At 43.3% G+C, this 25,150-nt stretch overlaps 1 protein-coding gene across 3 annotated transcripts in view; it reads left to right on the top strand.

The window, feature by feature from the left end:
- Positions 1-18,048, top strand: part of GOSR1 (golgi SNAP receptor complex member 1) — a 33,875-nt gene extending 15,827 nt beyond the window's left edge. For all 3 annotated transcript variants that reach the window (XM_054394188.1, XM_054394187.1, XM_054394189.1), the window contains 3 exons: positions 6,153-6,182; positions 15,672-15,754; positions 17,057-18,048. In XM_054394188.1, coding sequence (XP_054250163.1) covers positions 6,153-6,182; positions 15,672-15,754; positions 17,057-17,181 — 238 coding nt within the window. In that variant the 3' untranslated portion in view covers positions 17,182-18,048. The remainder of the gene's footprint in view (positions 1-6,152; positions 6,183-15,671; positions 15,755-17,056) is intronic.
- Positions 18,049-25,150: the final 7,102 nt, after the last annotated feature.

Consider the following 25,150-nt stretch of genomic DNA (forward strand, 5'->3'; position numbering starts at 1 on the left):
TAGCCAAATAGATTTCTTTTCCTCCCTGTGCAGTTGTATGCTGTCCATTCAGAGCAGGTGCTGCTTCTGCTTTTTGATTTAAAACACAGCAGCAGCTTTTCTAGTGTCCTGTATTATACATTTCCTCTCTTTGGGTGTCTTACACCCTGGGTATGTTTGTCTTGGCAAGTTCTTGTGTTGGGTCTCAGTCCATGAGTAGGCTTCTACACCAATTGTTGTCTTCGTTAGCAGCTGTATGAGGCTGTCCAGAGCATCTAAGCAGCTCCAGTGGAATCCGCTCTTTCTTTGACACTACATTGAATCAAGTTTGAGACAAAGGCTTATAAAATCTGGAATATCTTGTTTGTTATCACTGTGTATTGTGCTTTACATTCTTCTGATTAAGTTTTTAAAGAGCTTGATGATCCTAGGTTTTTAGACGATGAAGTACAATGATGACAAGCAGAAAAAATGAGTTGGAGCTGGGTTTTTTTGGTCTGTGTTCAGTTTTTCTTTCACTTAGGAAATGATTATTATGGAAATTACTGAATCATAGAAATATGATTTGCTTCATCAGAACCTGTATTAGAGTATCAAGCATGTTTTGCATTATTTGCATCCCTGGAAGCTCCAGGTTGCCTGGTGATCCAGGATTGCGAAAATGGAAAAGATTATTGCAGGCAGTTGGAAAGAGCTGAGAATAGTGATTGATACTGCACTGAGAAAAAGGAGGGGAAAAAAAAGTGCTATTACTGTAATTCTTTATGAAAGGAAGAAAGTAGTTATCAAGTGCTATCTTAGTCTATTCTACAGGATTTCCCCCTAATCCTCTAAAATTATTCTTTGTGATATATTGCCCTTAATTTCACCTAAAGGTGAAATGAGTTGTGTGCAACGAATCTTCCTGCCGTGTCTTGTTCCTCTGACGAGTGCTTGTGCTGGGTTTCAAGCTAGTAAGACAGCAGCAAAATCTATGGAGATGGGAGAAGCCCAGTCCTCACCTAAAGCAGTCACCTCTTTACTGAATTTTAACTACTGGCATAGAGATGTTTCTAAAAAAACAAAGAGCATAAAAGGCTGTCTTTTAGTTGTAAAAGCTTGATGTGACCACAGAACCACAGAGTGTTAGGGGTTGGAAGGGACCTCGAAAGATCGTCCAGTCCAACCCTGCTGCCAGAGTAGGTCACACAGGAACTCATTCAGGTCTCCACTGAAGGAGACTCCACAAACTCTCTGGACAGCCTGCTCCAGGGCTCTGTCACCCTCACAATGAAAATGTTTTTCCTTTCATTCCCTTTGGCACCTCCCTCTGTTCCAAGCATTGCCCCTTGTCCCATCATTGGACATCTCTGAGCAGAGCCTGGCTCTGTCCTCCTGGCACTGCCCTTCACATCTTTATAAAGAGGTCACCCCTCAGTCTCCAAGCTGAAGAGACCCAGCTCCCTCAGCCTTTCCTCATAAGGGAGATGTTCCACCCCCTTAATAATTTTTGTGGCTCTGCGCTGGACTCTTTCAAGCAGCTCCCTGAGGTCCTTCTTGAATTCAGGGGCCCAGAACTGGACACAATATTCCAGATACAGGGCAGAGGGGGAGAGTAATTTATCTCAACCTACTAACCACACCCCTTCTAATACACCCCAGGAAATGATGGGCAGATTTCTTTGCTGTCCTAGAAGCATATTTCACTATTGTTTCCCACCCCCTCCCCCCTTCAGATTAATTTACCTGTCTGCATACTTAAATGACAAACTGCACAGTCTTTTCTGAAGACAGCAGTTGCACATTGGCCTGATGAGTTCATATGCATGACTGCTGCTGCTGGATTTCTGCCATTTCTTGCAGTAGGTGATTGCCTCAGCATCTTTCTGTGTTTCTTTGGTATAGTATTTTTAAGTAGCTTTGTCAAAGTGCCATCTGTCTTGACAGGTGAAAATACACAGCTACTGAAACAGATGGCAGAGCAGATTAATACTGCCCAGCACCATCATTTGCTTGCTTTGGGTGTTCATGGGGTAATGTCCACTGGGTTCCTTGTCTTTGCTTGGAAAGCAGAAGAACAAAGTCAAGAAATTTTTAATTTTTTTTTTTTTAAGAGCCTCTTCTTGTGCTGTTTGAATGTGAAGTTAAGCAAAATTGCCTCTTTTTGGTATTCCTGAGAGAGTGTTGTTCAGCCTGGAGGAGGCTCTGGGAAGACCTTATAGCAGCCTTCCAGCACCTGAAGGGGGCTACAGGAGAGCTGGGGAAGGACAATTTGTAAGGGCTTGTGGTGATAGGACAAGGGGCAAAGGTTTGGAACTAAAGCAGGGTAGATTCAAGTTGGACATGAGCAAGAAGCTCATTACTAACAGGCTGCCCAGAGAAGCTGTAGGTGCATCATCCTTGGAAGTGTTTCAGATCAGGCTGGCTGAGGTTTTGAACAACCTAGTCTTACAGGAGGTCTCCCTGCCCGTGGCAGGGGGTTGGCACTAGGTGATCTTTAAGGTCTCTGCCAACTCATTCTATGATTCTATACTTTCTATCTATCCAACAGTTGCAGTGAGTGTTACTCATAATGATGAGAGCAGCTTCTATTTGTGTAAACCAGGTTATTAATAGCCAGAAATCTGCAGACTTCCTTTGGGTCTCTGAGCCCTGTTGTACTTCATGTTCCTGATCTTCCTGAAATCTGACTGTTATTTTCTGTGGGAAACAAAGCGAATGTTGCACTCTGTATTTGCCAAGAGCTTGGAGAGACTCTCAGAGATTTCAGAGATAGGTGCATGCTACTGCCTTTAAAAAAGCTTCTGCTTAAACTCAACTTTTGCAGGCAGCACTAAAAAGAACTCTGGAGGGATTCTGATGTGCAGATTTGTACCATAAAATATTCCTGCTCACCCTCCCTTTGCCAAACTCTCACTGAATGTCGTTTCCATTTTCTGCTGAAGTTCGTTCACCTGCTGGAGGCTTCCAAGTAGAAGCATTTGGAATTCCTCCAAGCTGTCAAAAATGATGCTTTTTGGGGTGAGAAGAACATGCTGGAAGTTGTTTAGTAAATCAATATACTTGCCAGCTGTTTATTTAAGACTGTAAGAGTTAGTTCAGTCTGCCCCTATCCGTACATCAGTCATTCTGAAGAAAATCTGTGTGCATCTCATCCTTTTAAATAGTTGGGGTGACCTCCACATGAGTGGAGAAACATTGATCTGACCACTTCAGATGCCTGTTAAATGCCTTCTGTTGGCATTTACGTTTAATGACTGTGTTTGTTGGGACTGACAACTGTTTATTATTTGGTTTATAACTTCTGCCTGTCATCTTTTTACCAGTAGCTCTGTTTCCAGGTAGTTTTACAGCCAGTGTAGCCACCTTTATTTTTATATATGCATACATGCATTAAAAAAATGAAGCATTCCAATTGAATCTGAAGCTTTTAACTATTTTCTGTGGTTATGTCTCTGATTAAGTAATAAACCTGTTTAAGTACAGCTTTCCCTAGCATAAAAAAGCAGTTAGTGGCTCTGCTTCTGACTGGCAAGCCTAATTTTTATGTGCTCTGAAAACCTTGGAGGAATCCTAGTTCAGTTGAGGTGAATGTGTTCAACTTCCCTGTCGTCTTCAGTTCATCAACATGAAAATACTGGAACTTCATCACTTAAGTGGGCAAAGAAATGGTGATGCTGGGGATGGTTTTTCCAGGGTAGGGTTGTTTTTATTTTAATAGGACTGTTCTAGCAATGGAAGGTTTTGAAAGTGTAACTTACTTCCAGCTAGGCTCATGGTAAGTTTAAAAAAAAGTGGTGCATTCTTGTACACTCTGCTTGCTTTTCAGGCTGCTTTCTGATGGTTTTGCAGTTTATTGTTGTCATGCATTGCAGAACACGTGGCTGTTAGAGACTATCTGTGTGTGAAAGGCACAATCTCAGCTGAATTTTTTTATCTTTAAGAATCAGCCATTACAGAAAACTTGAGACTGCTTACATCATTTTCTGTAAATAACTGTGGTGGTTTACTTCTCTGTGCCAGTGGTAATAAATACCACACAATGAATGAAAGTGGGTTTCTTTGATTCAACTGATGGGAATTTTTGAAGTCTGGCTTTGTTTTGGGAGCAAAAAGAAGCGTTCCAGTTCCAGTGTTCTCAGTGTTTGCTGCCCCAGTTGAGTCCCTCTCAACTTGAAATCGGGCAAAATATTTTTAGTGCCCTGTGTGCTAGCTCCATATTTCAAGCCATGGACTAGACTGAAATAGCAACCTTCATGTTTTCACTCCTCTTCACAGACAAATAGGGACAATTCTGTTAGCATCTCCCCCCGAGCATCTTACACATGCACGCTGCACACCGTGCTCCTTGGCTGTGCCTCCAGCTGGAGGTGTGGGGGGATCTCCAGAATTCCTGTGGGGAGAAGAAAAGCTCCAAATCGGGCAGCACAGGCTGAGTCAGAGGCAGAACTGTGCTGTGCCAGAGGCTCTTGATGTCTTCCCTTCCTGAGGTGGCAAAACACTTGGCATGAGGAGGATGGCAGATGAAGATGGTCATACCCTTTCAGTGCCTTTTCATCCTTTTATTTTGGCAGCAATAAATTCTGCTTTAATACTGGCAGCAATATCCAGTACAACATGAAAGTTCTTTCTATCAGATTGATTGCCATCTTAAACTGCTAATTCACATTGTCTTCAGCTATTTTACAAGAGATTCTGTAGATCTGCAGGGTAAGCAGAGCAGCTGTAGGGATCCATCATTGTTCCTGCACTGTGGGAAGTATGGCTGTGGTCACCTCTTCTGTGTCATTGTTTGAGATATTCATAGAGTCATCAAATTGTTTGAGTTGGAAGCGACCTCAAGGATCATCTAGTTCCAACCCCCCTGCCATGGGCAGGGACACCTCACGCTACATCAGGTTGCTCAGAGCCACATCCAGCCTGGCCTTAAAAACCTCCAGGGATGAGGCTTTACCATCTCTCTGGGCAACCTGTTCCAGTGTCTCACCACCCTCACTCTAAATAATTTCTATCTAATTTTCAGTCTAAATCTGCCTTCCTCAAGCTTCAGTCCATTTGCTCTCATCCTATCACTACAAGCCCTTGTAAAAAGTCCTTCACCAGCTCTCCTGTAGCCCCTTTATAATACTAAAAGGCTGTTATGAGGTCTCCCTGCATCCTTCTTTTCTCCAGGCTGAACAACCCCAGCTCCCTCAGCCTCAGGAGAGGTGCTCCAGCCCTCTGATCATCTTTTTGGCCTCCTCTGGACCTGCTCCAGCAGTTTCATGTCCTTATGCTGGAGGCACGAGAGCTGGACGCAGTGCTCCAGGTGGGGTCTCACGAGAGCAGAGTAGAGGGGGATTGTTGTAACAAAGGACTTTTTTGTAGGACTTCCTGAGTGGCTGCAAACCAGTGATTAAAGCTGTCTGTAAGAAGTGGAGTGCAGAGAAAGGGAAATTGTTGAAGTCTTCTGTGGTTCTTGTCATCTTAATCTCACACATCCTTTTTTAATGGAGCTGTTCTCTCTGGTGCTGTGTTTGAGGCTGTCCTTTGCCCAGTGATGCTACACAGGAACTCCATCAATGTGTGGCAGCAAGGGGAAGGGGCAGGTGTTGCAAGGTCTTTCTCTTACAGATGGTCTCTTTTCTCTTTCCCATCAGCATCTCTTCACACCTGACTGGTATTGCTACAGATAGAATTTGCTTCCTTAAGCACCATAAACCATGAAGGAGCTCTGAAGAAGTGTTTTGAGATGTTAGTACCTGAAAGCAAGTCTCACCTTTTATTGTTAATTACATTTTTTGAAGAGGTGGGCAGTAATGGCCAGGATTAAAAAGCAATTAAATTAGGTGCTTCCTTCCCTGATGCTCCTTTCCAAACTGTCCTGAGCACTTGGTGCTCATCAGGCTTAGTTGACGTTAATTAGCCATGAACCACAGAGCTCATTCCCCTTTATCTCAAAGCTTTGTGTGTTCCCCTGAGCATCTGCTCTTGCATAGTTAGGAAATGCTGCTCCAGAGCACTGTGCACCTTCTCCAAAGACCCATTATAGATACCAGATCTGTGTAGTAGCAAAAAATGCCAGCATCCTGGAGTTAGACATCCTAAGGGCAAATTTGTGAAGGTTTGTATTATGGCAGTCATTGATTCAGTAATCTAAAACCATATTTAGTGCTTGTTACTTTTATTAAACTTCATTTTCTTCTGTTTTTCAGCTCAGATCGACTGATAGAAGAAACAATAAGGTAGGAGTAAACTTATTAATGTTCATTATTTTCTGTACAATCAGTATTTACATTAATCATGTCTAAAAATAGCAGGCATTTTACTTACACAGGAACAGTATTGTTACCCATGCAATGTTACAATGAAGTGGTGGTGGGTTTGGGGTTTTTCTATTCAATGTTAACATAATGGTGTGGCTTATTTTAGTCACCCTAGTTTAGAAAATGTGTGTTTCTGTTTAAAAGTGAACAGCCCTTAGAAAAACAAAGGGAATGATCGAGCAGAGTCAATCTCAGGTTGGGCTGTTGAGGGCTATTTCAGTAGTCAAGCTGTTTCTTCTCACAGTGACACTCTTCTCCAACATGATTTTCTGTAATCCCTGTATTCAGCACCCTGGTGTGCAGCTGATAGAGGTGAGGGCTTTTACCACAAGGCCTCAAGAGGTTGTTGCTGTTGTATAGTTATTTATCAGGGATCTCCTGGAGAGAGTCCAATGGAGAGCTACGAGGGTGGTGAAGGGACCTGAAGATCTCTTCTGTGAAGAAAGAGTGAGGGAACTGAGGCTGTTTAGTCTGGAGAAGAGAAGGCTGAGGGTGGATCTTATTAATGCCTATAAATATCTGAGGTGTGGGTGTCAAGAGGAAGGTGCCAGACTCTTTTCAGTGGTGCCCTATAATAGGACAAGGAACAACGGGTACAAGCTGGAACACAGGAGGTTCCACCTCAACATGAGGAGAAATTTCCTTCCTTTGAGGCTGCTGGAGACCTGGAGCAGGCTGCCCAGAGAGGTTGTGGAGTCTCCTTCTCTGGAGTCTTTCAAAACCTGCCTGGATGAGTTCCTGTGTGACCTGCCCTAGGTGATCCTGCTTTGGCACAGGGATTGGACCAGATGATCTCTAGAGGTCCCTTCCAATCCTTAACATTCTATAATTCTATGATTTTGGGGGGATTTTTACTTGCTTTGAATACTTGAGTGATATCTTCTGTAACTGATCTAGAGATTTTAGAACAATAGCATCATAAATTACCTTTTACCCAATTGCCCTTCCCAGTCTTCTACTGAACTCTGGGATTTTGCAAACAAATAATTCAGAGTACCCAGCTTAATGGGTTTAAATTTTAGATTATTGCTTTAAAACAAAACAAGGAAGAAAGCAAGCAAGATATGCTTTCAGATAATGCATGTACTGGCATAAGTGAGCAGAAAGAGTAATTAGGGGTTCAGCAAGACTCTGTGTCCATTAAGGGCTGGCTAGCTTAAGTACACACAGTAGGCTTAGTCTAATTAACATGGTGGAAGAATGTGTTAAACCACATCGATGTGCAGTGTGGAACCAGAAGTGGTCATTAGAATAATCTGAAAATGTGGATATCATTCTCATCACAGCTTCATAAAAGGCATTTGCCCAACTTAGCACAGTTCCTGTGAGCTTTTGTTTTACTTTGGCTTCTAGTCCTTTCCTGATTAATAATCCTCTTCTTTACTGCCATGCTTGCAGCACTATTTTCCCATCTCATAAAAACTCTGAACATTTGTTGTGTCTCTTACTTGCTGCCACTCTAGTAACCAGAGCATTAAACAGCATATGGTGATTTATTAACTTTAATATCCTGCAAAACGACTCCTGTTGTATCATTTGTGCTCTCCTGAGCCTCTTGGCTATGTGACATCTGAGAAGCTGAGAGTGTGTGTGAGCTAAGTGAACCTCTGTGTTGATTTCACCTGTGCAGGGGAATGTAGCTGTGGCAAGCTGGAGCTCAGGACAGGGCAGCTACCTGAATATTCACCCTGGTTCCTCCATCAGTTTTGAGCCTACTCAGGAGCTCCATGGTGCATCAGTAGGTCTCCATGGCTGGTTTAAAACTGCTGTGAGTCCCATGGCAGCCCCATGGTTGACTACTAATCAATTGTCTCTGAGGAGGGGATCTCATGAATGCTTATAAATAAGGGTGAGTGTCAGGAGGATGGAGTCAGATTCTTCTCAGTGGTGTCCAGTGACAGGACAAGGGACAGTGGACACAAACTGGAACACAGAAGGTTCCATGTAAACATAAGGGAAAAAAAACTCTTCACATTGAGGATGGAAGAGCACTAGAACCAGCTGCCCAGACAGGTTGTGAAACTGCCTCCTCTGGAGGCATTCAAAACCCACCTGGACATGTTCCTGTGTGATTTACTATAGTTGATTCTACTCTAGCAGGTGGGTTGGACTCAAGTGGTCTTCAGAGGTCCCTTCCAACCCCCACAATTCTGTGAGTCTGTGAAGTGACTGCTTCTCACACAGTAATCCCTGCTGCATGGCTTGGGTCAGAGTTCCTTGGTGCTGTTTACTGTTGAAAAATGGACTTTGAGAGGCTGGATTTCAGCTCTCCCAAGTTGCACCAAGTACTATTTGTAGTGAAGGAACTTTTTTATTGAAGTTGTTGCCAAAAATGCTCTAAATCTCTTTCCGTAGTAAAAGAGCCTATTTAGTAACTACATTGAGCAGGAAATGTAATTTCATTTATGTCATCTTAATTCAATTCCAGCTCTGTTGAAACCAGGGTGAATCTTTTGTTGACTCTCCTTTTTGTCATCCCCAGTAATTGCAAGTATTCAGGGATGATATTAATTGGTGGTAAACCCTGCTGCACATTAAGTGATTTTACCAGATGGAAATTTACCCAGCTTCTGATTTTAAATTGCTTTATCTGTTGTAAACCAAGTGAAAGGGGGAATTGTGCAGGGGGAGCTGCTTGAATGCAGATTCCTTGAGTGAAGAAAGATGTAATTAGCTTATTCTGGCTGCTGATACTGCTCTGGCTTCAAGGTTTACATCTGCTGTAGTTCATTACTCATTATTTGGGTGTAATTCAGGAAGCCGAGAAATCACTTCTAATTTTTTTAGGGGTGGTTATGGATTCTGACCACTGGTAAACATTTTTCTGTGCATGTAGAGGTTTTTGGTGACCAGCTGCCTACAACTGACCCCAGTGCCAGGGTCTCACAGGAGCTCTGCCTTCAGTTCTAGTGCCCCCAGCATAAAGATATCAAACTGCTGGTGTGGGTGCAGAGGAGGCCAGAAAGATGATCTGAGGGCTGGAGCATCTTCCCTGTGGGACAGGCTGAGAGTTGGGGCTGTTCAGCCTGGAGAAAAGAAGCTCCAGAGGGACCTTAGAGCAGCCTTCCAGTAGCTGAAAAGGGCCTAGAAGAAAGCTGGGAAGGGACTTCTAACAAGGGATTAGGATAACAAGTGATAGGATGAGAGGGAATGGATTGAAGCTTGATAAGGGCAGGATTAGACCGGAGATTAGGAAGAAATTTTTTACACTGAGGGTGGTGAGACACTGGAACAGGTTGTCCAGGGACGTCATGGATGGTCCTTCCTGGTTGGAAGAGGCCTTGAGCAACCTGGGCTTGTAGAAGGTGTCCTTACCCATGGGGGAGGGGGTTGGAACTAGATGGTCTTTAAGGTCCTCTCTAACCCAAACCATTCTATGCATCTATGACTGTGAAACCTTCACTCTGCCTTTCTGTACAGCACTGAAGAAGTGCAGAGCCTCAACTCCTGCTGCCTGAGGTTCCTCCCCAGGAGGAAGGTGAGAGAGGGTATCTGAGCCCCTAAGCTGTGGCGCTGCCGTACCTGAAGCCATGCATGGGGGCTCTCATTCCAGGTGTTTGCTTAGGACTAAACTTGTAATCAATTTTTAAATGAAATGACGTGACTTGGGTTCCTGCTGCAGCAGATTTCTTTGCAGAAACGAGTGGGATGTGCTACTTTGTACTGCAGTTCTTCTGGAACAGTGTTGGCTCCTCTTGGCCAGATTTAAACATAAGCAGAGATTTTTGTTTAATATGTTTGGTGTTCTCGGGTTTTCATTTTCAAACATTAGCACTTCTCCAAAATAGCAAGCCATTTGTTTCTTGTTTCCCAACAACTTAGACTTTTAGGTTGGCTCAGTTTGAATTATTTCTTTTTTATGGTTTTTCTTGTACAGTGTGAGAAGTTCTTAGGATTTTGTTGTAATGTTGTTCCTGAAGCCTGGTTCAGGCTGATTGTATATTAACAGACTGCTCCACTGAAGCCAGACCAAAACCTTAGGTTTCATTTGCAAAAAAAAAAAAAAAAAAAATCATCTGCTTATGTATTTGAGGTATTTATTTAGGTAATTAGGATGTAATAGAAGGGGGGAATTCACTTGCATTGAATCTTGTCTTGGCAGAATGTAAAGAAATGAGTCTTAGCTCTTTTCAGAAAATCCTTGCTGGAGTGCCTTGGCATAATCATTTCTGAGGAAATGCTCCTTTTGTTCTCATTCTAGGCTTCATTAAAAGAAACAGTAGGCTAAAGTAACCTGAAAGATTGTGTATGTATGCATATGTATACACACTCACATGTGTATTTATAGATGTGAATATGTATGTGTGTGTTAACACAAAGAATAAATGATGCAGGCAGAGTTTTGGTCAATTTAAACCTAGAGCTTGCATTTCTATGCAGAGTCACAGAGTCCATTCCCTTAATCATAGGTGTTGTCATGAATTCCAATAAGCAAGTATGATTCATGGAGTACAAAATGAAGCAGGAGTTCCAGGCATACATTAATTTTTTTTTTTTTTTTAACATGGCTTGTTCCTTTAGAGCTTTGTTTTAGTTCTCTCTCAGTGTTTTGACTGAGGGATGCAGCGAGGAGTTGGCTATTTGGTATGTTTCAGCTGCTAATCCTCTGTGTCCATATGGCTGCTGAGCACCCCACAGCTTCAGGTAAAAACACTTAGTCCCCAGGTCAAGCAGCATTAGGAAGTGTATCTCTGCAGCTTTAGACCTGGTTTGACTGATAGTGGCTGGGAGTGTTTTTTTTTTTTACTCTACTTTTTCACGCCCATGAAAACTGCAAACTATGTACAAGTATCAGTGCTTTTGTTTTGCAAGAGAAATGTGGGGGCTTGCACCCCCACAGCACTACTGAACATTCGAGTACAAACTTGAAATGTAAGTGAAGTTGTGAGGAAATGGGGCTGCAAGAGAAGGAATTTGAGCTGCTGCTGATTTGTGGAAGGGATGGATGGGCTGCTTGATGCGTGTGGCCTTGTTGGCATCTCCAGTGTTGGGCTGTGTCCCTCAACCCCTAGGTTAGCAGGGACAGTGCTCTGCTTGCTGCTGACTCTTCTCAGGGGGTTCATTTGTGAGTCCCTGGCTCTGTGACTTGGGTTTATGTGCTGGGGTTTAGTAAACAACTTATTTTGTGCCTGTGGTGCTGTGAGCAGGACCTGCTCTTTCAGCACTGACCTTGTGCTCCGCTTCTGGCCAGCGTTTGACCTGCCCCTGATTTAAAAGCAGGTGAGTTTGGGCTGCTTTTGCCCATGGTATGGCTGGGGTTGGAGCTGAGGAGGAGGGAGAGGTGGGAGCTGCAGAAGGGCAGACTTTGTGACAGCACTGGGCTAGACTGGCTTAAAGTGTTTTTCTGGGAAACCCACTTAGCTCAAGAACTTGCCACTGCCCAAGGGAGGGTGCTTAACCCCTCCTCACTGATGGGGTTGTTCAGCCTGGAGAGCAGAAGGCTGTGGGGAGACCTTATAGCAGCCTTCCAGTAGGTGTAGGGGGCTACAGGAGAGCTGGGGAGGGACTTTTTACAAGGGCTTGTAGTGACAGGGTGGGGGGCAATGGCTTTGAGCTGGAAGATGGGAGATTTTACACTGGAGATTAGGAATTCCTTACAGTGAGGGTGGTGAGACACTAGAACAGGTTGCCCAGGGAGGCTGTGGATGTCCCCTCCATGGAGGTATTCAAGGCCAGGCTAGATGAGCAACTTGATCTAGTGGAAGGTGTCCCTGCCCATGGCAGGGGGGTTGGAACTAGATCAGTATCAGCAGATGATCTTGAAGGTCCCTTCCCACCCAAACCATTCTATGAATCTCTTTGTGGCTGTGCCTTTGGGCTTACCTAGATGAGATTTGTCCAGCAGTACAGCAGTCTTCAACGCTGTGCTTCAGCACTGCTCTCATGTTAAATACAGAGAGCAGAATACCATCTGGTTTCAGAAACTTGGTTCACACCCAACTGGTAGTTCAAGCCAGTGCTGCACTGAGAATAGTCCATGCTAGTTTCCAAATGAAACAAGAAATCAAGGTCAGCTTGATTCCAGTAAGAAGCAGTCAATCTTTTATTGTAAATGTTGTCTTGAAGTTTCAAAACATAAGGAAAAGGTATTCCTGACCTGGAGAGCTTGTGGCATGGAATAACTAAACAGGGCCAATAGAACATGATTATTTTTAATGAAATGCCTTTGCCAGTGAAGAAATGGCAACAGTAAGTCAATGAGCATATGTTAGGGATGGGAATGAAACCAAAACTGTCTAATGCAGGATATGAGGATGCTGCAGTGCTTTAGACTGTACAAGACCAAGCAGTGGACCAGTCCCCAGGAGCTGTGTGTTTTCTGGTAGTGCTTAAATTTAAGTCTCATTTAGAGACATCAAGGCTTAGGTAAACCAGTTTGTGTTTTGAGGAATCAAATTACAAAGAACAGTGATTTTTTTTTTTTTTACTTGAATTTTGACTTGTTAATGCTAGAATCATAGAATTGTCAGGGTTGGAAGGGACCTCAAGGATCATCCAGTTCCAACCCCGCCATGGGCAGGGACACCTCACACTAGATCAGACTGCTCAGAGCCTTATGCAGCCTGGCCTCAAAAACCTCCAGCAGTGAGGCTCCTACCACCTTCTTGGGTAACCTGTTCCAGTGTCTCACCACCCTCATGGTGAAGAGCTTCCTAACATCCAATCTGAATCTACCCACTTCTAGTTTTGCTCCATTCCCCCTAGTGCTATTCCTATCTGACATCCTAAAAAAATCCCTCACCAGGGATGGTAGCTGCAATCCAGTTAAACTCTTGTTCTTGGATATTGCATTTGTTCTTGGATAATACATTTTATTACTGGACCATATAATATTTTCAGTGGTAATCCATTTAATTTATTCTTCAGAGCTCTTCACTCAAACCTAGTTCATTGAGCTACCATTTTTTTTTCAAAACACTGGATAAAAGAATTGCAGAAGGTTCCAATCTTGTAATATCTAAACTTAAACAGCTCCATCCTGTCTTTTTATATGAAATGGGAAGTTTCAGTCCTCAGCTGTTAAAGCAGGAACCTTGTGTTCCATGGTAATCTGTAATAATTATTTCCAAAGGCCTTTTGGAGGTGTCTCAGGAGCACTTTATACCCTGGCAGTCAGCTTGTATTTTCACTTCTGTAAATTAATGGATGCCTTAATGAGTCATTGGTTGCATCTTATGAAAACATGTGGCTTAATTCAGGAGTGCTTTGAGAAATGCTGTATTAAAACTTCATCTGGAGAAGCATCAAGTCAGTGTGGGGGTGTCAGGTAAGAAGCTGTAGGTTACTGAGCAAGCTTTCCTCTCTACAGCTGGGAAAACTTCTCTTTTTTTCTTCAACTTGGTAATTCAAATTTCCTGAGTGCTCTTCGCAGTAGCAAATGTAATGTTATTGTGAGTTTGGTGCTTTTGCTTCAGAAACACAAACACCTGTGTGCTGAATATCACCTATTAAATGCTCTGTCTTCTCATGTGTGAGACAATTTGGTGTCTGTACTGTTATCATTTTGCAGCTCCTTTTTCAGCCTGTGATGGTAACTGCTTTCTCTGTATTGATAGCTGCTTATCCTCAGTTCAGCATTCCTGTTAACACCTTCTCTTAGCTGCTTTTCTTTCTCTACTCATGCACTGTTGGGTAGGCAATGATTTGATTCTTCCTTCCTCCTCCAACCTCATTTTCACCTTCATTTCTTCTAATTTTAGCCTTTAAAGCTTTATGTGAAGTGCAGTGTCCAGTTTATATTGCAGGACTTGAGAACAGTGTTGGGCTTGCCCTGTGTGTTCTGGTGGTCTGTATCTACCTCCCTTAGAAGTCATGCTCACAATAGCTGTTAGCTCTGTCTACAGACACTGAGTGTGAGCAAGCATAACATGCTTTGGAAAATGCAAATGTCTCTGTTGGGCAAAAGAAGCATTTTGCATTTCCCTGTTGGTTCTCCTCTGAAATCACAGCTTTATAGTTCCTTTTATCTCATGTTCATATCTGTTGTACTGTGGTGTTCCACTTAACTTTTATCCTTCCAGAATGCTTTCCCTCACAAACTTGTCCAAGGACTTACTTTAATCATTGTTATTCATGTAGATACAGTCAACAGCAATATAGGTGACAATTTCTGAGTTATCAGCCAGCTGTGTTGTATTTCTGGCTGTCTTTGTTTATTTTTAAATGCCTGCCAGCCCAGGAGAAGCAGTATTTGTCATTCTGTTCCTTCTTAAGCACCGTATCTCCAGAGCCTAAACTTTTATGTTCTCTTTGTCTGGATGTAAATGGGTCTGTGCAGTTTGTCTTGACAAAGTTACTGCATTTGAAGTAGCTACATGAAATACTACCTGGGGCTGCAAGTAGTAACCTACCCTTTCATTTTCCATCCCATAACTCTTTGGCTTATGAGCTGAAGAGAAACTTAAGGTAGAGACACATTTTTGTCAGCTAAGTGGTTCTTTAAAGCCTTCATTTGAATGTCTTTTTAACAGCATTGCTGTTTTTTTCCAGCTTCCAGAATGGATTAAATGAGGAATTCTGGTTCATACTGACGTGTACTGAGTTGTTGTATTTGGGGGAGGTACATACAGCTAGACCCTGTATTGGTAAAGACACAGAGTATGAGGACTTAGATACCCATGGAGGATGTTATTAATTAGGACCAAGGCCAAAAAAATGTATTTTATCTGTGCTGTGATGGAAGCATCATTTGATCCATCAGAGACCAGCTCCCTCAATTCCACCTTATGAAGACAGTCAGGTTGGGCTTGCTGGGAAGAGGCATGAATGCAGAGGAAACTGCATCTGATGGAGTCAGGGGACAGTATTAATCATGAGCCAAAGCAAGCAGATCCCAGCACTTCACTGCATGTAACTGTCTTCAAAGACCTGGTGACTGTATGTCCCAGCTTGGTTGTCCAGAAACCTGGGTGAAGCTCTGTGAGCTGTGTTGGGTGTCAGACTGCATTTGGGTCTTCTCAACCAGTACATTCACTTTGGAAATTGATTTTTAGTAGTGAGCCAGCTCTTATTTGCTTAATACCTCATCATATCCCAATGACAGACAAGACATTTCATGCACTCTCTAGAGTGAGAGTAAGTATGGGGCTTCTGTGATTGAATAAACTGAAGTCAGAGGGGTACCTTTAGATTTGCCTATAATGTAGAACCATTTTTTGTCTGGGTTGGGGTAGATAATGCCCAAACCCTGCCTGTTTCAAGCAGTGTTTTCGATTGCTGATGGCTTATAACAAAAGAGGAACCATTTAAGTGTAAAGGGGCTTAATGGGGAAAAAAAAGTGGTTTCATTCATGTTGCTTCACCTCATTCATTGTTCTCTGAAACAGCATTCCCTGCTTGCTTCCCTCTTGTTTTAGCTGCAGATTATTCTTAGCACCAACAACTTGATCTCTTTTTTTCTTTCTCCAGCATCGCCATGGCAACTAAAGAAAATATGACTTCACAGAGAGGGATGTTGAAGTCAATACAAAGCAAGATGAATACCTTGGCTAGTATCCTTTCCTAAAAATTTGTGCTGCCAGTGCAGAAGAGGAGGTACAGTGCAATTTTTCACTCTGTCATTTGGGGATCAAAATGCTTTCTGCTGTCAATACTCCGTAACCTCTGTGGTACTGCCAGTAGTGACAAACAGACCATTTTTAACCAGTCTCACTTGATAATCTGACTGAAGAAGCTCAGTGTGGTGAGTAAGTTCTACTCAAATTTGAATACTGCATATCATTTATTGTAGCTTGATTTTTTTTTCCAGGTAGAGATCTGCAATGACATGCCAGATTTTTTTTTTAAACTCATTTTACTTCTTGCTGCTTGCTTTCAAGAGTACCCAGAGCTGAAGCTTGGCATCCATTGCTACTTGCTATGGTTTGCAGTTAAGAGTATCAGTGACCTGAGTATCTTTGTCCATCTCAGCCTTGCAGATGTGAAGATTTTGGGTGGTTGGTTTCTCTTCATACTCTGTACTCATGGCTAAAGCAAGTGCCAGGTTGTCAAGTCATGCATGTTTGTAGTTTCCCCTCTTTCTCCTTCCTTTCTGCCTTGAGGGCCCAAAGAATAACATCAACATCGTTTGATTAGGCAGATTACATCCTGAAGAGATGTATCTTGGTAACCCATAAATTTCATTACAGTTCTTAGCAACTGGCAAGAACAACAAAGCAATTTTCAATAAGCTTTAACCTTAAAAGATTCTTGGTTCCAAAGACATGAAGCTCTGAAACTTCTTATCTTGTTGGCAGTTGTATTTTGTCCATTGAAAGGTAGATTTCAAGATAGATTTACGTTTTTATGAGCAATCATAAAGGAGCTCTTCCTTCTGTGCCCTCCTTGGACACTGCATTGCCATGCAACGTGCACGATTTTCCCAGTCCAGTGCCTTTGGTTGTTCCGTTCACCAGGAACAGAATTCCATGAAATAAACTCCACAGATGTTTTATATAACTGCCCCATTTATTATTTTCATTCTCATTTAAACACAATTATTTAAAGTAACTAAGCCTCACATACTGGAGATTAAAACTACATCAAAGGCTGGTAATTGAGGTGATCAGGTGGGGAATTCTCTGTGGCTGTGAACTCTGAGCTGTTCTGTTCTCTCTTTTCCCTGGCTGGCTGTCATTAGTGGAGTGCAGCTGTAATCCTGCTAACTATCCAGCAGGCCTTTTTTACTGCATCTGCTTTCTCCACCTTGGGAGTAGTTCTGCATTTCTTGCAGTATTGGGATTTCCACATACAGACCTTGGGGCTTATTAATGAACTTTTTTTGCTGATATGGCCTTGACTCAGACTCCTTCAAGATCGGTTTCCAGCGGTGAACAGCCTGATTCAAAGGATCAACTTACGGAAACGACGAGATTCCCTCATCCTGGGTGCTGTTATTGGCATCTGTACCATCTTACTGCTGCTGTATGCTTTTCATTGATGGCTGTTCCCCCATGGACTCTGCTAAACTCATCATCACCATCCCTCCCTCCCCAGCCAAGGAAAAGTGGGTAGGGGAAGAAAGAGACTTCAGGCAGCCTGCTCCTCACGGCTGGGAATGTCAGCATGATCTCTAGAGGTTATGATGGTAGCTTGTGATGCTGGGCTTGGGGTGAAGCTGCAGTGTTTCTCCTTCCCTGCTATACATCTTCCTTTGGTTAACTTCTTGCAGGATTTGTTTGTTTTAATTCCCTTTCTCACTGTAAGGTAAGTAAACATGGGACACTTACTGGAACCTGGAGCACAGTTTTCTGTGCTCAGCGGTGCTGGGGAGATCTGTTGTGGGCTGGTAAGCGGGGAAAAGATTGTTCTGCTTGCCTTGGGTGGAAACTCTGCAGGAAGCCAGTTTCCCCTGTAGGCCAAGCACAATGCTGAACACTTCTGCCCTGTGAGAAGAATATTGCAGCTTTAAACCATCAGGTTGCTTTACTTCTTCAATATATGTTCTGCAATTCTTTTGAACTCCTGGTTGAGATATTAGTTATTTCTGCATCATTTGTGCTGTGAAAACTGTGCTTCACACCAATTCCTCCAAGTGAAAACAACATTGTTCAGTTCACTGTTTGCACAGAGTATGAATAAACTACCCTCTGAGGAAGATCTGTAAGATTTCTTGTGGCTTTAAAGGGACTCACAAGTCCCTCTTTGTCAAAAGGGAGCAGAGTGTCCTAGCAGCTGTTTACGATAGCGTCTGACAAGTGACCAAACAACGAGTTCACCTGAAAGTGGTCTTTTGGGTGTAAATACTTTTGGTTTTGGCTGGCATCATAAAGGTCTTTATAAAGACATGCTAAGCAGTTTGAAAAGTCTATATTGTAATTTAGATAAAGTTATTCTAATAGCATTAATATTTTTACACTGTAAGTAGGAGATAATCTAAGTTTGTCGATTGGAAATGAGAACTGTGACGGTTATACCTGAGGCAAATGTATCTGCATGGACATAACTCCTCATAGCAGAGAGTTGAATGTATGAATAGTGCAACAAGTATTATTTACCATGATCTGAGGGGGGCAAGAAAGAAATTTTGTCCAGATGTGCAACATGAATTCTGTTGTGTTTGTGTCTATACAAAGCAAAGGTCAGGAATGGCTTTAGTTTGCAGGTTCACAAATTGCAGATTTTTCTCCTCTTTGAACAGTTCTCCTCCTTCAGTCATATCATACCCCCATCAATTCCAGCTGAGGCACTGAAATGTCTTTGAAGAACTTGATCAACTCTCTTTCCACAATCAGTTTACAGTGCCCCTAACAGATTTCCTGTATGTCATTACCCACAACTGCCACACAGTCTCCAGGTTCTCTTCTGGAGCAAAATCTAGCAGGATGGATGCTTCTTTTTTTTTTTTTTTTTTTTTTTAATAGTGTCTGTGAAGTAGCTGTCAGAGGGAGTAGAGACTTGTGCCTGTGTAGTGTGCAAACCCACACTGTCACACCCAAACTCTGTGTATGGATTTGAAGGCTTATCTGCAGACTAATAACTTTGTGCTAAAGAGTTGTCAAAGGCTTCTAATCAGTCATTTCCTCACTGGGATTAGAAAGTGTTTGGGATTACTACCTGTAAAACTGGGGGCTTGTGCTTTAAATAAAAGGTGATTATTTGATTGATTTGGGAATGTTCCTGGTTTGAAATGAAGAGTTTCATTAAAAGGATTTATGGAAAACCTTGATGGATAAAGGAAGTTTATTAATGAATCTGTGTGTTGGGAGATCAAACCTCTTCTCAATGTTTTTTTTCTTTGCTTCCATTCACCACCCCCAGAGACCTTGATCAGCAGTTGTGCTTCTGTTTAGGATTTGTAGGGTTTGGTTGCTATATAGTCAGCAATATGAAATCAGTACCATAAATACACTTCTTTAATCTTATAAACAGTCTTTTTACTGGACTTAATTGATTATTTGGTGCACATATTTAATCTTATTGTGTGAAAAAGCTGCTATGGATGTAGATTATAATAAATATGTAAACATAATTGATTTTTTTTTTTTCATGTTATGAAAACGTTCCAGGGAACTGATCTCTTTTAGTATAAAATAACAGAAATACCCTGAATTATCTCTTGACAAAGCTTTACTGGAAATGGTTTCAATGCTGGCAACCCTTCCATGGTTTTTCATTGTCTTGGTTAGAGACAGAGTTTTGTGTTGTAAAATGCATTTAATTAACCTTGTAGCCTTTCCTTTCATCATCTTGTCACCCTCTGACAGTGTGAGCAGGCTCTGTTGCTCTCTGAAGTGCTGTACTTGTGTGGAGCTGAGGAAAGCTTTGCTAGTCCTCCTGAAGATCTCTAATGACATGGACCTCTAGCTAGAGCAGTGGGCTGTAAAATGAAACCCCTGGACTCTCTAGTGTTTAATCTCAAATCCCCAAATCTGGGGGATTTGTGTGTCTCCTGTTGCTAAATACGCTCTCCACATTGCAGATCTGATGTGGTTTCTCTTGCTCCAAGGGGAAACAAAAATGTGGTTAAAGAATTCTCGTTCCTGCAATTCCTGGCAAAGTTGCAATTTTGTAACTCTAGCAAACAGAATTGTTCTAGCAAAATTGTTATGATTGCTAAGCCATTGGCATGAAATGGGGAAATCCATAATATTTCTACAGCACACTGACCCCCCACCCCACCCCAACACAGGCACTTTGTGCTGGACACAGCAGCCCCTTCAGCAGGCATTAGAGCATCAGGGAGCCTGTTGGTAACTTTGGATGCCATGCTTCACGCAATTGCAATATTTTTACCCTTGCTCTTTAGACTATATTTTGACCTGTTTGTCAGATCTTCAAGTGCTGGTTGCTAGAGCAGAGGAATGGCATTTGGGCAGCACCCAGCACCCTGTGTGACATTTCAGTGGCTGTAGCCCAGACCACAGCCCTGACCCATCCCCAGCCTTTTACAGGAGCAGACTGAGCAAGGGTGGAGGCAGGGCTTTGCCATCCCCTATGGCTCTGGGACCAAGCAGCAAGGTGCTTCAGGTAATCCTGAGAGTTTACCCTCCCTGGGAAGGCAGAACAGTTTTTCCAAACCAATATTGATTTCAGGAGCTGTGTGGTCTAAATTCCTGCTGGATTGGTTGCACTGAGTAATCAGCTAGAGTTTTTCACAAGTAGTTGTAGAAGTCCTCTCTCTGAGTAACTTTAAGATTGCTGTGAGAAGAAAGAGTCAATTCCTCACTGGGTGTTGAAAATAGAAGGGGCAAAACTGGATTTTGAGGTGGTGGATAGCTTCTCCTACAGGGCTGCATCTGCTGAGGAGCTGTGCTTCTGAAGCTCCCACAAAACAGCTGCACAGGGAGCAAAGGCTGGGCCACCACTTCTGATTGTCTGACTCATTTAGCCAGGACTATTTTGACTCTGTACAAGTAGCAGCTTGCTCCTCAAGACCACTCAATGCTTAACCTTTTCCTAATTTTTTGCCTCAAAGCTTTAATTTGAAACAGGAAGGAAAGATAACAGCTCTGTCCCTTCTGAAGGAGAAAATAATTTCTAAACTCCTCAGATCAGCATCAGCTTATGAAATCCTTCAGAGCAATCATTGGTCCTGTTGGACAATGTGCAGTCCAGGAGACTACAATAGACACAGTGAGACAAAACTGAGCCATATTCTAGGTGACATCTACAAGTCCTCTTAGTGCTCTGTATCTCTCCTGTCAACTCAGTATTTGAAATCAGTGGTGATGCTTTGGGTTGTGAATGTGTAAGCTGCTCTTGGTCTGTCTGCTACTGAGTGAGGGAAGCAGTTTAAATAAACCCTCAAGACAAAAATCCAACCTCCTTTCTCACAAAATATCCCAATCCAGACTCTTGGCCATGAGTTTCTGGTTGCACTTTCTGAATTATTAATTATTTTTCTTTTGCTTTTCATATAGCTTCTGGAAACTTATTGTACTGTAATTATTTTTTGTTCTCACCTATTGTGCATTCTCTGTATGTATTTAAAAAAAAAAAAGCTTTGATATGTAATTTAATAATAAATTAGAATTCTAAGTGAGGTGCTTGGTTCTTTCCCCATGACAATCTCTGCCTGCTGAAAATTCAGGGAAGATGCAGAGAAGATTGATCTCTCCAGTTTGGGGTTGTCACTGAACATACACATGAGTGTGTTCTCCAGTTTTGCCCCCAGTATCAAGCATGCTGGAGCATCTCCTGACCCAGAATGCTCTGTTGGGTGAGATGTGTTCCTCCTGCCTGCATTTGCAGACCTGGACTCCCTGTCTGCCTTTCTGTTTCAAGCACCTGCATTGGAAGGGTCTGATTGAAGTCATGCCCTTTTTTTCTTGCTGCTTTTGGACAGATGGAACAAAGATGGTTTCTTTAGAGGTAAGCTTTAAATGTTTTCTGTGTATCCATAACATTTAATTCCCAAATACACCCTAAAGCTGATGTTGATTTGAAGAGCCTTCTCAGCACAAGGTGCCTCCCCCTTTTTTATTACAGCTCTCAGTAGTTGGTAGCATTTTTTACCCCCTCCTTTTTACAGTCACCCAAAATAAGCTGATCAAACCCCAAAAATAAGCTGATACTTTGAACATGGTAACAGCAATTGTTGAAAATCTCTCTGGAGTTCTGTCCCATCCTAGGCCACCTCCATCCTCAGGTATTGAGGCAGCACCACCCCTGCAGGACCCATCTGTGTTTGGTGGTTTTGTAGTCAGTGCTGAATCTTTCACTGCCACTCAGGTTTATTGTCTGAAACAAGACAGTGTGGCTGGCAGTGTGATACCTGCCTGTTTGCACAAGGCTGAGAGTGAAGAGGGATGGCTCTGTTCACTTCAGAGCATCACCTGTGATGCTGCTTGAAGGTAGAGATGGATTTCTGTATCCTTAATGTGCCTACTAAATATTCAGGAATGACCATATGCTTTCTCAGGGGAAAGCACCCACTGTGTGCTTCGAGTTACAGAAGGAACTTCAAAACCTGTTTGGGAAAATGGAGAGGCAATTCCGGCTGCAGCCAGTGGGAAGTGCAGTTAGTTTTTCCAGTTTGCAGCACTGGTAGTAAGTGGTGCATAAAATTCCATCTTCACTTGGATTAGAAAATAAATTATTAACGGAGCTGAATCCTTTTTTTCCCCCAACTGCCTGTACAGTCAATAATTTATAGTGGCACAAGCCTCGGATGTATATTTTTAACCATCCCCCTCCTAGAGTGCTGCTGTTCTATTGCGAACTGCTGCCCTTCCCGGCGGGCACGGGGGGTGGTCCTGCATTATGGATGAGTCCTGCTCTGCTCCTCCAGTCCTGGTGCCATTCCATGAGCAGATCTCCCACTGAAAGGGAGCTCAGTGCCCCGTTAGAAATTCATACAGAGGCAGGAGTGCCTTTGTTTTCTGCGTTTCACTGAGCATGGGGGATTGCCGCTGTGTGCACTTGATTTCCTGCCATGTTTTAATAGCAGATCTGGAGGTGTGCTGTAGGTATTTACCTGCTCCTTCCTTCATCCATACTGGGGGTGTGCTGTAGGTATTTACCTGCTCCTTCCTTCATCCATACTGGAGGTGTGCTGTAGGTATTTACCTGCTCCTTCCTTCATCCAAACTGGGGGTATGCTGTAGGTATTTACCTGCTCCTTCCTTCATCCATACTGGAGGTGTGCTGTAGGTATTTACCTGCTCCTTCCTTCATCCACACTGGGGGTGTGCTGTAGGTATTTACCTGCTCCTTCCTTCATCCACACTGGAGGTGTGCTGTAGGTATTTACCTGCTCCTTCCTTCATCCATACTGGGGGTGTGCTGTAGGTATTTACCTGCTCCTTCCTTCATCCATACTCGAGGTATGCTGTAGGTATTTACCTGCTCCTTCCTTCATCCACACTGGAGGTGTGCTGTAGGTATTTACCTGCTCCTTCCTTCATCCACACTGGGGGTGTGCTGTAGGTATTTACCTGCTCCTTCCTTCGTCCAAACTGGGGGTGTGCTGTAGGTATTTACCTGCTCCTTCCTTCATCCAAACTGGGGGTATGCTGTAGGTATTTACCTGCTCCTTCCTTCATCCACACTGGAGGTGTGCTGTAGGTATTTACCTGCTCCTTCCTTCATCCAAACTGGGGGTATGCTGTAGGTATTTACCTGCTCCTTCCTTCATCCATACTCGAGGTATGCTGTAGGTATTTACCTGCTCCTTTCTTCATCCATACTCGAGGTATACTGTAGGTATTTACCTGCTCCTTCCTTCATCCACACTGGGAGTATGCTGTAGATATTTACCTGCTCCTTCATCCAAACCAGAGGGCTTTGGGTACACAAGCTGTGTTGCCACTGCCTGAGCCCCAGTGTCTGGGCTGTGCTCATTAAACACTTGCAGCCTGCTGTTTCCTTCATCTTCCCCCTTCTTTGCAAGCTGTTTGAGCCCATTGCTGCCGTGTGTGCCTCTGCTGCTCAGCCCTCACTTCATTTTTCCCTCTCTCTGCAGCCCTCCTTGCTCTTTGTTCTTAATGGGACCCTGAGGCTTTGCTAACCCAGTTTCGATGGCACTGCTAGTAAAGCAGGAGAAGCCTGGCTGTAATCAAAGTCCCTCTGCCTTTGAGACAGCATTTGCAGTGTTCTCATTGTGGATTATTTTCTGGCTGCCTTGCCTTTGATGCCCTATGAACCCTTTGCTGGTCATCATTCTGAGAGGTCTCCTACAGTTGTGTCCCTTTAGGTCTTGCATCTTGTGTGGCTTTGTTTTCCTGCCAGCCACATTCTCCTCCTTTCCTTACTGGCAGTTTGGCTTCAATAAGACATTTCAAACACAGGGATTTATTTTTGGTCTCCTCATTTTCATTTCTTTTAAAAATATCTATCCATACTTTGAAGTCCAGAAAGGCTGTCCCAGGGTGACTTGAAGCTTATCGATCAAAGCCATACCTAGAGCTGAAGTTTGACTGATAACTGTTCTGGAGCAGGAGCACAGTGTGCTCTTCCACAAATACTGTAAACAGGTTGGCTTCAGCCCCTTCAGATGTTGTTTTCTTTCTTTCCTTATCTTCCTTGCCCACACCTATTGGTCTGATGCAAGGTTCTTGGAAGTGGAGACAATATTCTTCATCACTTGCCTTTCTGAAGGTGTGCTGAAAAGAATTAGAAGCTCCTCACTGCAGGTTGCAATTGCTTGCTGCTCCCCTTGAGCTGCCAGCTTGGGAGTGGAAACTTTCTTCAGATGTTTGCTGCTACTTGTGCCTGGATGTGTCATCTGCCTCAGATCCCTCTGACTTCAGATCTGTGCTGACCTGGCTTCTTTCAGGGTGAAATGCTGCTGAAACACCAGATTTTTAAAGGAACCTTTTCTCAAGGCTCTGCAGGATGCTGAGGAATGTTGCAGGTGTAAAAAGAAATGGGGAGTAGCTGTGAAAGTGCTGATCAGCTCTGCCTGTGAGGTCTGGCCATCAACACAGTAACAACCATTCCTTACATTACAAAGGAACTGGACTGTGCAAGGACCACTGGAGGCTGGTGAGTACCTGTGTCATGGTGCTGAAGGCCTGGGAGATCCCCTGAGTGTCCTTCACTTTCCAGTTTATGAGGGAGGCTGAACCACCCCCGGGGCATCTTCAGTCTCCTTTTGATGCAAGAGCAACACCCAAGAGGCCAAGTGCAGAAGGGGCTCTCCGTGGATACTTCCCTGCTGTGCTATAAATGGAGTTCCCTCTGGGTCAGGCATGTATCACCAGTGCTAAATTTACTTTAAAATATTACTGAGGTGGGGAGGTTTGTGAGTCAGGTCTATAAAAGCATGCACTGCTTATGTAAAGAAATAGAGCTTAGGAAGAGGCAGGAGGGCTCAGCCTGCAGAGAGCCCATTCCTGATGGATGTGCCCTCTGGAAATAAATAGGGATTTGCATTCAGGGAGCAACCACACCTCCATGTTAGGTCTGTAGCTTACAGCAGGCCAGAGGGATGTGCAGGCCAGCTCTGCCTGTGCTTCCAAGCAGTG

Source organism: Indicator indicator, chromosome 30 (assembly GCF_027791375.1).
Source record: "Indicator indicator isolate 239-I01 chromosome 30, UM_Iind_1.1, whole genome shotgun sequence".
Classification (NCBI taxonomy): Eukaryota; Metazoa; Chordata; class Aves; order Piciformes; family Indicatoridae; genus Indicator; species Indicator indicator.